Source organism: Bos mutus, chromosome 3 (genome assembly GCF_027580195.1).
Source record: "Bos mutus isolate GX-2022 chromosome 3, NWIPB_WYAK_1.1, whole genome shotgun sequence".
In the NCBI taxonomy this organism is placed as follows: domain Eukaryota; kingdom Metazoa; phylum Chordata; class Mammalia; order Artiodactyla; family Bovidae; genus Bos; species Bos mutus.
The window spans coordinates 29067314-29078644 of NC_091619.1; the positions used below are offsets into that span (position 1 = coordinate 29067314).

At 51.4% G+C, this 11331-nt stretch overlaps 1 protein-coding gene across 1 annotated transcript; it reads right to left on the reverse strand.

The window, feature by feature from the left end:
• Positions 1 to 767: 767 nt before the first annotated feature.
• On the reverse strand, positions 768 to 10810 carry TAFA3 (TAFA chemokine like family member 3). Its single transcript, XM_070367477.1, has 6 exons — positions 10371 to 10810; positions 9180 to 9229; positions 7699 to 7814; positions 6871 to 7020; positions 5802 to 5926; positions 768 to 4470 (listed from the first exon to the last, which is right to left on the reverse strand). The coding sequence occupies exons 3-6, from the start codon at positions 7811 to 7813 to the stop codon at positions 4459 to 4461; spliced, it is 402 nt and encodes a 133-aa protein (XP_070223578.1). The 5' UTR covers position 7814; positions 9180 to 9229; positions 10371 to 10810; the 3' UTR covers positions 768 to 4458.
• Between the last annotated feature and the right edge of the window lie 521 nt (positions 10811 to 11331).

Genomic DNA, 11331 nt, shown 5'->3' on the forward strand with positions numbered 1-11331 from the left:
CCCCTTAATTTTCAGTCTCATGAATCCCAGCTATGTGAGAAACAGCACTATATATTGGTCACTGATTCAGGGCATATACAGCATCCTGGGGACATTACCTAAGCCCTGCCCAGTGTTGGCACTCAGCTTGTATTGTAACTCTCAAAAAAAAAAAAAAAAGAAAAGAAAAGAAACACACCATTCTTTCAGGCCATTTAATTCAAGGTGATCAGACATATAAGACCTATGAATTCTATGATCATGAGCCCTTTACCATATTTATCTCATTTACTTTTAAATGAGTTCCTTGGTCAGACACTATGCTTGGTGGAATGCTGTGAGAATGAACAAGACATTCTAGAAGTCCATAGATGGTAGTTTTGGCAGAAGCAGGTGAGCAAGGAAGGAAAACTCATGTTCAGATCAATAGCGCATGCTGCTAAGTCGCTTCAGTTGTGTCCGACTCTGTGCGACCCCATAGACAGCAGCCCATCAGGCTCCACCATCCCTGGGATTCTCCAGGCAAGAACACTGGAGTGGGTTGCCATTTCCTTCTCCAATGCATGAAAGTGAAAAGTGAAAGTGAAGTCGCTTAGTCGTATCTGACTCTTAGTGACCCCATGGACTGCAGCCTACCAGGCTCCTCCGTCCATAGGATTTTCCAGGCAAGAGTACTGGAGTGGGATGCCATTGCCTTCTCCGATATTAGGTGTCAAAGGATGTCTGCTCCAGTAAAGAAACCATGTCTGGGACAGAAACTGAAAATAGAGTCCGCCTGGTTAAGTTTACGATAACTCACCGTCATTTTCAAGATCTGTCTGTCTTCTATACAGAACAAGCACAGAACAAGAAGTCTTGTTGGCTATATGGTTTCTCTGCAATGACTTGCTCTGCTATCATAGCAGGAAAGAGTAGTCACAGACAATAATAAGCAAATGAACATGGTTATATTCCAATAAAACTTTATTTACAAAGACAGGTGGTGGACCAGATGTGGCCCATGGGCTTTGGTTTGCAGACCCCTGCACTAGGCTCTAAAGAAGCCTTAAGCCATCAAAACTGGCTGCACAGGTCTCCCAAAGACTGATAAGGGCTCCATTCTGTCTCCTCCAAGAAGGACAGAAATCAAGTTTTAATTATTTTGTGTAGTGCTTTGGTGTTTTGATGTTCTTCTGAATGAGTGATCTCAATCCCCCCTTTTATCCCATCTCCCCTCTTTCTGTGTAGACATCTCTAAGTGCTTCCCTTTCTTCTTCATTCTGTCCTTTTGAATGTACAGGGTCAGGCGATTTTAAAGTGAGGCTCTTTCACATTCATCCTTGCTAACATTCTGGCTTCTTTTCAGATCCCTCATCTATACTAGGGTAAGAGGCAATGTACAGTAGGATAAAGAGCACTTGTCTGGATCACTGGGCAGGATCTGCCACAAGCTTGCTGTGTGATTTTGAGCAAATTACCTTACCTCGCTGAGCCTTCCTTTTCTCATCTGTCAAATGAGGGTGTTGGTTAATGATCTCTAAAATCCCTCCTAGCTCTAAGATTGTGATTTTAGAAAGTGGCAGCTTCAACTCCAGCCAACTGTCAGGGGCCATTAATTAGGATGTCACTCACAGACCTTAATGAAACTGCCAGGAGGCCACAGAAATTAGCCAAATGATCTTCTGCAGTTGGCAATCTTCCTTCCAAAGCTGGGTGGATAGAGTTACCAGCCAACTCAGGAAATCTGAGAGCCCATCCCACTTAAGGGAGAAAAGGAACATAAAATGACTCCAGGACCTCTGTGCTCCAGGAAAATTCATTTGCATTCCTATACTGCCATTGAGATAGCTACAACATGTGCACAAATATTGACTTAGTTGGAAGCAGGATCCAAGGGAGCTTCTGTTGGGAGATGGCATGCTTTTCCTTCTCCACCAGATCCTGTTGTATGGGGCTCTCCTGGCCATATAAAGAATACCCCTCAAAGCCCACCAAATAAACATATGAATGGGTCAAGAGGAAATGGAGGCTTTGAGGAGTTAAAAAAATGAATGAGCAAACTCCAGCATGTGCCAAAGGAAAGCAGTCTTCTCTGAAGCAAGGATGAGCAAGGTCAGAGAGGACCAAGGAGCCTGGATGAGGCAGGGGCTGGTGGTGGTTGGCCGCTCAGGTATAGTATCATCCCCCAGCTCACAGCCCAGTGGCTGTAGATGAGCAGATGGGCAGGAGACTGAAGCCTTCTCCCTCCCTCCTGGACACAGTCTCAAGGGATGGGAAGGGAGTAGAGAAGCCCACATCCTGGCTTCGAGGAGAGCAGGCTCTTACTCTCCAACTCAGTTAAAGCTGTCTCATTTGTAGCCTAAATAATTCACTCGCCAATCTCTCAAGGAACATTAGAAGAAAAACAAAACCCGACCCAGCCCTCCAGCTCAGGTTCCCACTGCACTGAAGACAGGCCGGGAGGCAGACCCAAGCTTCAGAGATGGCCTGCCTGCAAAGGATCACTGGGGCTGGCAATCTTCCAAAAATTGCCTGGGGCCTGGTTTTGTATAGCCCTTGAACTGAGAATGGTTTTCACATTCTAAAAGGTTTTTTTTTTTTTTTTTAAATATCAAAAAAAAAAATATCATGAAACAAAATAAACAACAAAGATGAATATGCCACAGAGACTGTCTGTGGCTTGTGAATATTTACTATCCTTTCCAGAAAGTAGGCCAATCCCTTAATTCATTTCAAAACCTTGAAGGAAGTAATGACCACCTTTGATCTACTCTTTGACTACCCCCACCCTTATGACTCCACTGTGTGCAGAGAGATTCAAAGTTGTCAGAATTCTGACAGTAACAGTCTAGCCCAAAGCCAGCATCATTGTTCATCCTGTTACCAAAGCAATGAAAAGGCAAAAAAAAGAAGATAAACCCCTGAGTGGGGTGAATGTTCTTGATTTTCCGACATGGGGAGGGAGGGAGAGAGAGTAGCAGGAAGGGCTGAGACTAACCCCCAACCCTGATTTGTCTTCTCTGAAAGTCAGAATTCAGCACTGTCCCAGCTGGTCTCTACTGACCTTCCCCTCAAGGCCCATCACATCCTACAGTCCTGGTGATCCTAGCCGATCCCAGCTGATGCCAGTAGTCACTGAGGCTGTCTGTGATTTTCTTACTGATGCGACATCCAAGTAATTTGCATCTCTGAGGCCTGTGTATCTGTCATCTCCAAAGTATCTAGGGTGCCAACCTCACTGGCTGACCCTCAGGCCTGGATAGAGTCTTTATCTAGCCCACCAGGGGCTCCCCTGCTGCCCAGAAGGGCCTTAGAAGGAAGAGGACTCTGACCAGCCAGCCCTGGATGCTACCTAGACCCTCTCTTGGAGCCAGAGCCTCTGAGAGGTGCAGACTCCTAAGGACTCCGGAAGAGACAGGTTCGAGAGGACAATGAGGCTGCCACCTCAGAGTGCCCACCTGTAACTGGACTGTCAGGGGTCTGTTTGGAGGTTTTGGGGCTGAGGGCAGAGTGGAGATCCAGTGGCCCCACATCCTGGTGGGTAGATGTTCTGGATTATTTCAGAGAGGAGTCACCTTCGTAAAAGTTCTTGCTCAGAATCATTTTGCTGTCCGGCCAGTTCTTTGCAGATTCCTGTTCTTGAGCTAAAAACAGCATGGAAGACCCAGGCTGCAATCCTAATATCCAGGCTAAGTGAAAGGTTAGCAGTCTTAGAGATTTAGGAGCCCAAGCTGTGAGACCTTGGGCCAGTCATCTCATCTCTGTGGGACTCAGTTTTGTCATCTGTTAGAATGAGCAAACAAACAAAAACTTGGGGTACCTGGGTGGGGGTCGTTTTACAATCCTGTCCAGCCCATACCCAGCATGCCCAAAGCAGGCAAGGCCCCTGCAGAAGCTTTTCGGGAAAGTTGTTTGGCTTCATCTCGGCTTTCCCTTCCCAAGTCAATTCAGTCCCATTTAAATGAGATACAGCTAGTCAGGCATCAGGGGAGAGTTTTCCTTTAGCAGGTCAGCACTTGCTGGGGATTCAGAGGGACATGAAGTAGGGAAGTAGTGGGTGGTGAATACGACCTCTTGTCTTTGTGCCCTGTGGCTAGAGGGTGGCCGACGAGGTGTGGGAGTCCCCTCCCCAAACCCAACATGCTCACAGCATATGGTCCAGAAACCACAGTCTGCTACCACACAATTTAGTCTAAATTATCGAGAATGCCTTTCGTCAGCTCTTCAACTTGATTGAACATTCCTTAGGGGTAGGGATTGTATCTTGACCTTCTGTCTTCCAGGAGAGCCCAGCATCACAGGTATGTGACCGGAGATGGGCCTGAAGATATGAGGTCTGGATCTGCTCTGAAGTTTGACTGCAATGTCCTGGAAAGAGTCCCATGTACTGGGCACAGGGTATGGGCCCAGGTAAGCAAATCCCAATATTTGCCGGCTGATAACTGGACACCCTTCTCTCATCCGTGGCTCAATCAAGCTGTCGGGTCATGACCCCAAGAGCTATCGTGTCACCTAGAGAACAAGTGATGCAAGAAGGTTAGAGAAGGAAATGCCTGTGCCATCCCAGCATGCCAGAGACTCCCCTGGATATGCAGGTCATGTAGAGGTCATTGCTGCTGCTCCCTTCCCCTGAAGCAGTCCAGACTGGGAAAGCACAGCCTGGTGGCCCAGGCAAACTCAAATCACTCACATGTCACTGCTGTTTTCTTCAGAGTAGCTAACAAATGGCAAGCACAGTGATCTACAGGCTACAAACCCAAATCTATGAACTCGTGACCAACGTCAGAAGCTCTGGGGTGGGTCTCTTCTAGTCTTAAACCTACTCAGCATGACTGTGTCCTTGCATGCCCGAAGATAGGAAGCTTGACTTTAGGTCTGGCCACACCTTACTTTGCTGTGGCTCCTGTTCTATGCCCTGTGAAAATGTTGCTCTCTTCAGAACTCCAGAGCCGGCCTTTCCTTCTCTGCTGTCTTGTTTGCATGCTTGTTTGCTGGGTGTGATGGTGAAGAGGGAAGGCAGGAGGCAGAGTTCCGGCCTCCCCCACAGTGTGACTCATCTATACGAATGGCCATGACGGAGTGATACAACTAATCAACTGTGACGCACATGGAACTGCTAAGAGTTCAATACAATTTTAATGACCCCTTGCTCTGTGGGGCGGGCAGCAAGCCATGAAAATAACCACCCTCTCCGGTGGTGTCAGCACAGCAATTCAACCAGAGGAAGGCAGGTGTCAGCTGTAAGGAGTGAATCATGGGAGCGTGGGGTGGGGCCGGTGGCAGGGGCGGGTGGAAAGAATGTCCACTGCAGAGATTCCACTTGGAATTATCTAGGTTATTTCCTCAATTCTCTACTTTGTTCTAAGGACCTGACATTTTCTGGGAGGAAAACTCACTGAAGGCAGAGGGGGAAACCAAGGCTTAAGGAGCAACGGAATCTGCCCAGAAGGACATGCATGCATGCGTGCATGCTAAGTTGCTTCAGTCATGTCTAACTCTTTGCAACCCTGTGGACTGTAGCCTGTCACGCTCCTCTGTCCATGGGATTCTCCAGACAAGAGAATCCTGGAGAGGGTTGCCATTCCCTCCTCCAGGGGATCTTCCCAACCCAGGGATTGAAACTGTACCAGAAGGACACACTGGATTTCAAATCCAGAAGACCTGACTCCAGTCCCTAGAGTCCAGACAAACCCAGCAGAGACTGTCTGGAAATGAGCCCAGAGGGTCTGCTGCTTTCGCTGTGGGAAACCAGCATTCTAGATCCCAGGGCTCTGTGCCCCCTTGTCCCACCCACTGTGAAGGCAGAAGAGCAGGGGTGGGATGCAGTGTCCACCCCTGGATACCTTGGTGGTTCTGACTTTGTGTCCACTGCTGCAACTCCACCCTGACAGGTCCGGGAGCACTTTACACTCCTCCCCTGGCAGGCAGGGCTCCATGTGACACCACCACTTCTGCAGGACTATGGAGGCTGTGGGAGCAGGAGGCAGTGAGGGCAGATCTAAGGTCTCTGCATGCAGTGGTGGGGGGTGGGGGGGGCTGGTCTGTGCAGAATGAAGGGCATGTTCCCACACACCCTGGCTCTGAGCCCCGCATTTCTCTTGTCTTTTCCCAACTCTAATCTGCCTGCAAGGCAGTATTCGGGCTGAGGCCTGGGGACACAACCACACCAACCTCAAGCCTACTGACCTTCCATCTCACCAAAGCCAGGGCAGGGTGACGGGGAAGTGGTCTCTCAGGCAACCCTTGACTTGAGCCACCTGGTTAATAGCAGAGAGGCACAGCCTTCTACATACACTCTAGGACAAGTGAGCAAGTGTGCAAGTCATCTGAGGGGGCCACAGGCCAGGAGTGCACAAGTAGGCACGTGTGTGTGAGAGACAGGGAGAGAGCACAAGTGGGCGTGTTTATAGTGCTGCCAAGTGAGCATAAAAAAATAAACATGGGCAGGGCTGCAGGAAAGGCATGAATAGGAAGGAATCCACTGCTGAGTGACATGTGTTAAAGCTGTTAAAGAATGAGGGTAAAGGCGGGCTTTAGGGTGAGAGGGGCTGTGACAGGCCTGGGAAGGAGCTGCTGGTGAAGAAGTCAGCGTCTGCAGGAATGGGTGTGAAGTGATGAGCCTGCCGGAAGGCTGAGAGGATCCACCTGAGGAAAGGGATCAGTGCCTGTGTCAGGCAGTAGGTGTGGTCGGGAGGGAGGGCACGTGCATGTGACAGCACTTTCCTCATCTCTGGGATGGGGATGGTCACATCTGTGCCCCTCCCCCCAGAGGTGGCCCCTTCATTTGAGACTCCCAGGGTGAAAGCCCTGAGATGGGCATGAAATTGCATCCCCAGCAGATGGCGAAGCCTGGACAGACCTTCTTATCTCTCTGACCAGGCCCTCCCCGCTGGGTCCCAGCCTCTCACTCACCATCCACACAGGAGGGCTTTGCCCGGGTGGTGCCAGCCACCTGGCCGGAAAAGCAAGAGCATTTAACGGTCTGGGAGCGCTCCTCGATGTGGTTCCGGTTACAGCAACGGTGGGTGGCGATCACCTCGCAGGTGCCCTGCTTCACGGGGACTGCAGGGGCCAGCACAGATCCAGATCGGGTGGCCAGCCCAGGCCAGCGGCCCTCCTCCCCTTCCCCGCAACTCCATGTCCTCAGCCCCTCCTCCCAGCTCGGGCAGGGGTAGGTAAGAGATTTCCAATTGCAGGGGAGGAGGAAGTGGATGAAATCTCCCTGCCACGTCCCAGGGCTCCTGTCCTTCCTTCCTCCCCAGTGAGGCCACACTCATCACCCTGGCATTGTCTAGCCCTTGGGCAGGAGAAAGATGGAGTCCACACCAACCCCCACCTCCTGGCCTCCTCCGGGTGAGGCCAAGGGCCTCGGGGCTTACAATGCGTGGGGGAGGATGATCCGCTTACACCAGCTTTAGCTATCCCAGAAGGAAAACCACAGAATTAGGCCAGGAGGCTAGACTTAAGCTCTGACCCGGGGGTGCCTCTCCCTGCAGAACACCTTCCTGGCTGGAAGGGAAGGCGAGAATGGGTCTAGTGGTGCCTTCTCGGGCTGGGATAGCAGAGAGGGCAGAGTTCCTGGGTGAAGAACAGGTGCCAGAACCCCTAGAATCTGAGGGTTTTACTCTGCCTCAGACATCTGCCTGCTGTGGAACAGGGTGGGGTGGTTAGTGTCCAGCTTTCCAGGCATCTTGGAAAACCACATGCCCCCTGGGGTCGGTCCCACCACCTCCTCCAAACCTGTGGGAGTTGGAGGCTGCAAGGAAGCTGAGGCCAGGCGGGTCCACAGCCAGGCCAGGCAAAGTGCCAGCAGCCAGCCGCCCGTGTTCCAGGTCTGCGTGGCCCTCTCACGCATCCTGCAGAAAGAAGCACATGCCCTGCTTGACTCTAGGCAGGAGCCGCCCCCCAGCCACCCAAGTGCCCAGTCCCAGCACTGCTGTGCCACATGGTCTGGGAAGCACAGAGTGGGGCAAGACCCATTTTGTCCCCAGGGAGCTCTCGGCCTAGCACACACTCACTGTAGAAAGTGGTGAGTGCCGGAGTAGGAAAGGGGTGTAGGAAAGGACATGTTCTGCTGGGAATGGCATGGAAAGCTCTGTGGAAGAGATGACACTTAGGAAGTGTCTTAGAGAATGACGTGGACATGGTCCCATGGAGGGCTGTGACATGGGAGGAATAATAATGCCAATTCCCATGTGTTGAGCACCTGACCCACACACTCTGCAACCATGCTCTTGAATCCTTCACAACTGTCCTACAATGTAGAATTATTTGTACCCATTTTACAGATGAGCAAACTGATACTCAAAAAGTCTGGACACAATCTAAATAACCATCAATAAAGGACTGGCTGAATACATTGTGGGCCATGTGTGCAAATACAGTCCCATACAGAACGCTGTTAAAGAATGAGGAGATGCTGTATGTACTGAGGCACGCAATGGTCTCCAAGGATAACCCATCATTTAGGGGGGGAAAAAAGCAAAGTGCAGGGTGATGTGTATTCAATGTGTAAAAGGGAGGGATTATATATGTTGCTCAAATATGAGTAAGCTAGCTCACTCTGGAAAATGTACCACAAGACCCTAATAACATTGTTTGCCACCAAGAAGAGAAAGTAGTGGTCTGAGAGTGAGAAACGGGTTGACCGAGAAGTAAAGGGAAAAAAGACATTTTTTTCTTCCTATTGCTCTTTAATCTTTTGGATTCTGAACCATAGGAATCTGCTAGCAATTCAACTTAAACAAAAATTAAATATAAAAAGGAAGAGATGGAATGGAGGCTCAGAGAAGTCAAATAACTTGCCCAAGACCAGGCAGCATGTGGGTCGAAAAGCCCTGAGCCCAGAAACCTGTGCTGTTCCCACTGGACCACTTTGTTTTTGCTCTCTTCCCCTTTCCTTCTCCTCCTTCATCCTTGTTGGTTCACATCTCCCAAATCTTGCCCAGATAGTGGACTAGAAATTGAGGGAATCCCAGGGAAGCAGAGGCACAGAGCAGCTGGGAGCCACCAAGAGCAGAAGAGACCTGAACCCCCCTTTCTGCTGCACTGCTGGCCCCTTGGGGCATCACTGGGCTCCCTCAGGTGCCAGCTTGGTGCTGGGGACACCAGAGGCCAAACCAGATGCCAGGACTCAGTTGCTCCCATGCTCCTTTTGGCAAGAGTGATTGATCTATGTCTACTCATGCACCCCCCTTACCAACTCCCCCTTGTCAACTCACCTTTTTTGGAATCCTTTAACTTCTGTCTGTTCATCCACTGGCTTCAGACTCTACCTAGACAAGCAGGAGAGATTCTTGTGCTTTGCAAGGGACAGAGGGAGCCTGTGGCCCTCCAGGGGGTGGAAGAGGGCCTGGGTGAGGGCTAGCGGGTGGACTGGGCACTGAAATAGAACCTAATTCTGAGGCTGTTCCCCAAGGTGCCAGGACAGGGGGTAAAGTACCTCCTCTGCCTTGGGAATTTGCTGAGGGCCTTGCAGACTCTGGGAACACGTAGGGTGTTAAGCCTGAAAAGAGAAGCGGGAGATGGTAGGAGGTGTCTACGAACCAACGCTATCACCTCTTTGGTCTTGGGAAGGGGATGAAGGCCAGAGAAGTGTTTCTGAGCAGAATCTGACAGACTGCTGCTGGGGAGAGGCTCCTGAGAATAACAACCCCCGAGGTCCTGAATCCTCTTTGCTGCCCACTCCCCTCATCCTGCTTCGCACCTGCTTCCTGGACTGCCCAGGAGCTGGCTCAACTCTGCCACCCTCGCCCCCATTCCCCCTCCAGGTTTCTGAGCCCCAGAGGCTTCAGCTCCAAAGGTCTGTTTTAAGACCTCCCCTCTCTCAGCCTCCAAAGGGAGGTGGAACTGGGGCAGGTCAGATGGTGGGGCTCAAGAAGGATGGAGAGCCTCCTGTCGTGGCTCCCCACGAGTGAGAGCCCAGAAAGGACTGTGGGGGCAGATGGAGGAAGTGGTGCCAAAACCCCCTGGAATAGGTGTTCTCCAAAAGCAAGGAGATTCTAGAAGCACTTCTTTCCTGAGTTGGTATCTCTTCTCCCCGCCCTCTTCGGGAATATTTGTTTTGATAATTACAAAGGCAGCCCCCACATCCCATTTCTCTCTGAGCTGCCACATCCTCCAATCTAACGTTTTCATCTCTCTTAATGAACCTCAAAATCCAAAAGACCTCGGAGTGTATTAGGTGGGTTCTCTGGCATTCTATTCCCTCCCTTCAAGAGAGCTAGAGAGAGAAGCTTCTGGGATTTGTTCTCGGGCTTCCACACAGCTGCCTCAGTTTCCCAGGCTGTTTCCCCCAAGCCCCTGCATGCCAGCATAGGGTTGAGAATGTGAACTACAGGATCCACCTTTCCCCACCTCTCCCGCCCCACGCCGACTCAGTCCTCCCAGTTCTGAGCCCCCAAGTCCGGGACCTACCTGCCCCAGGCGGTGACAGCTGATTCTACCGGCCTGAGGTTCTCTTCACCTCTGAGCCCAGGATGGAGACCCGAAAGGGGGACTGAGGCCAGCTCCGGTGCTGTCTAGTCCGGAGCTCTGTTCCCCTCACCAAGTTGCTGTGTCCCCGAAGCGGTGGGGCTCTGGTCAAAGTGGCATCACGGTCAGGCGGGGCCCGCTCCGGGCACCGGGGAGCTCCGGGCCCGCCCGGCCAGCTCTGCAGAGCTCAGCCGGGGTCCCTCCGATGCTCCCGCCCGCAGGCTGGGGAAGTACTCGGCAGCCGCGCCGCCTCCTCCTCCTCGCCCGAGGCCGCTCTCGCTTCCCCAGCCCAGAGCGGTTGTCGCCTCCGCCTCCCGGACGGCGCTCCGCCCGCCCGGCGGGCACAGCGACCCCTGGCGGTCGAGGCAAGACCAGGGGAAGAGGGGAAGAGAAGCCAGTCCCGCAATGCGGTCCCTGATGTAGGCTGGGGTAATTCGGAGAAGTCCCTCAAAACTCTGGACGTCTTAGGGCTTGGGGTGTGGGTGCTGAGTGTGAGGACAGCTCAGACACTCAGAAACTTTGAGCCTTGAAGATTTCCGAACTTGCAACCATTAGTCGTATGTGATTATTTAAATCTAAATATAATTAAGTTTCTCATTTATACTCATGATATTTAAAGTGCTCAGTTGCCACATGTAGCTAGGGACTACTGCATTGGGCAGAAAAGATATAGAACATTCCTAAGTTGCACAAAATCCTATTTGACAATTTCTTCTGGATAGATATGTTATCCCTTCGGTGTTTAAATGTTAAAAATCCAGGAGGAAATACCAAACGATCTCTGCTTCAGGAGTGGTGTCCTCTGGGGCAGGAAGGACCAGGAGAGGTATGAGGGTAGGAGCCCAGAAGGCAGGAGGGCTTTGGTAGGCCTGTGGGTGACCTCAGCTTGGGAACTCTTGA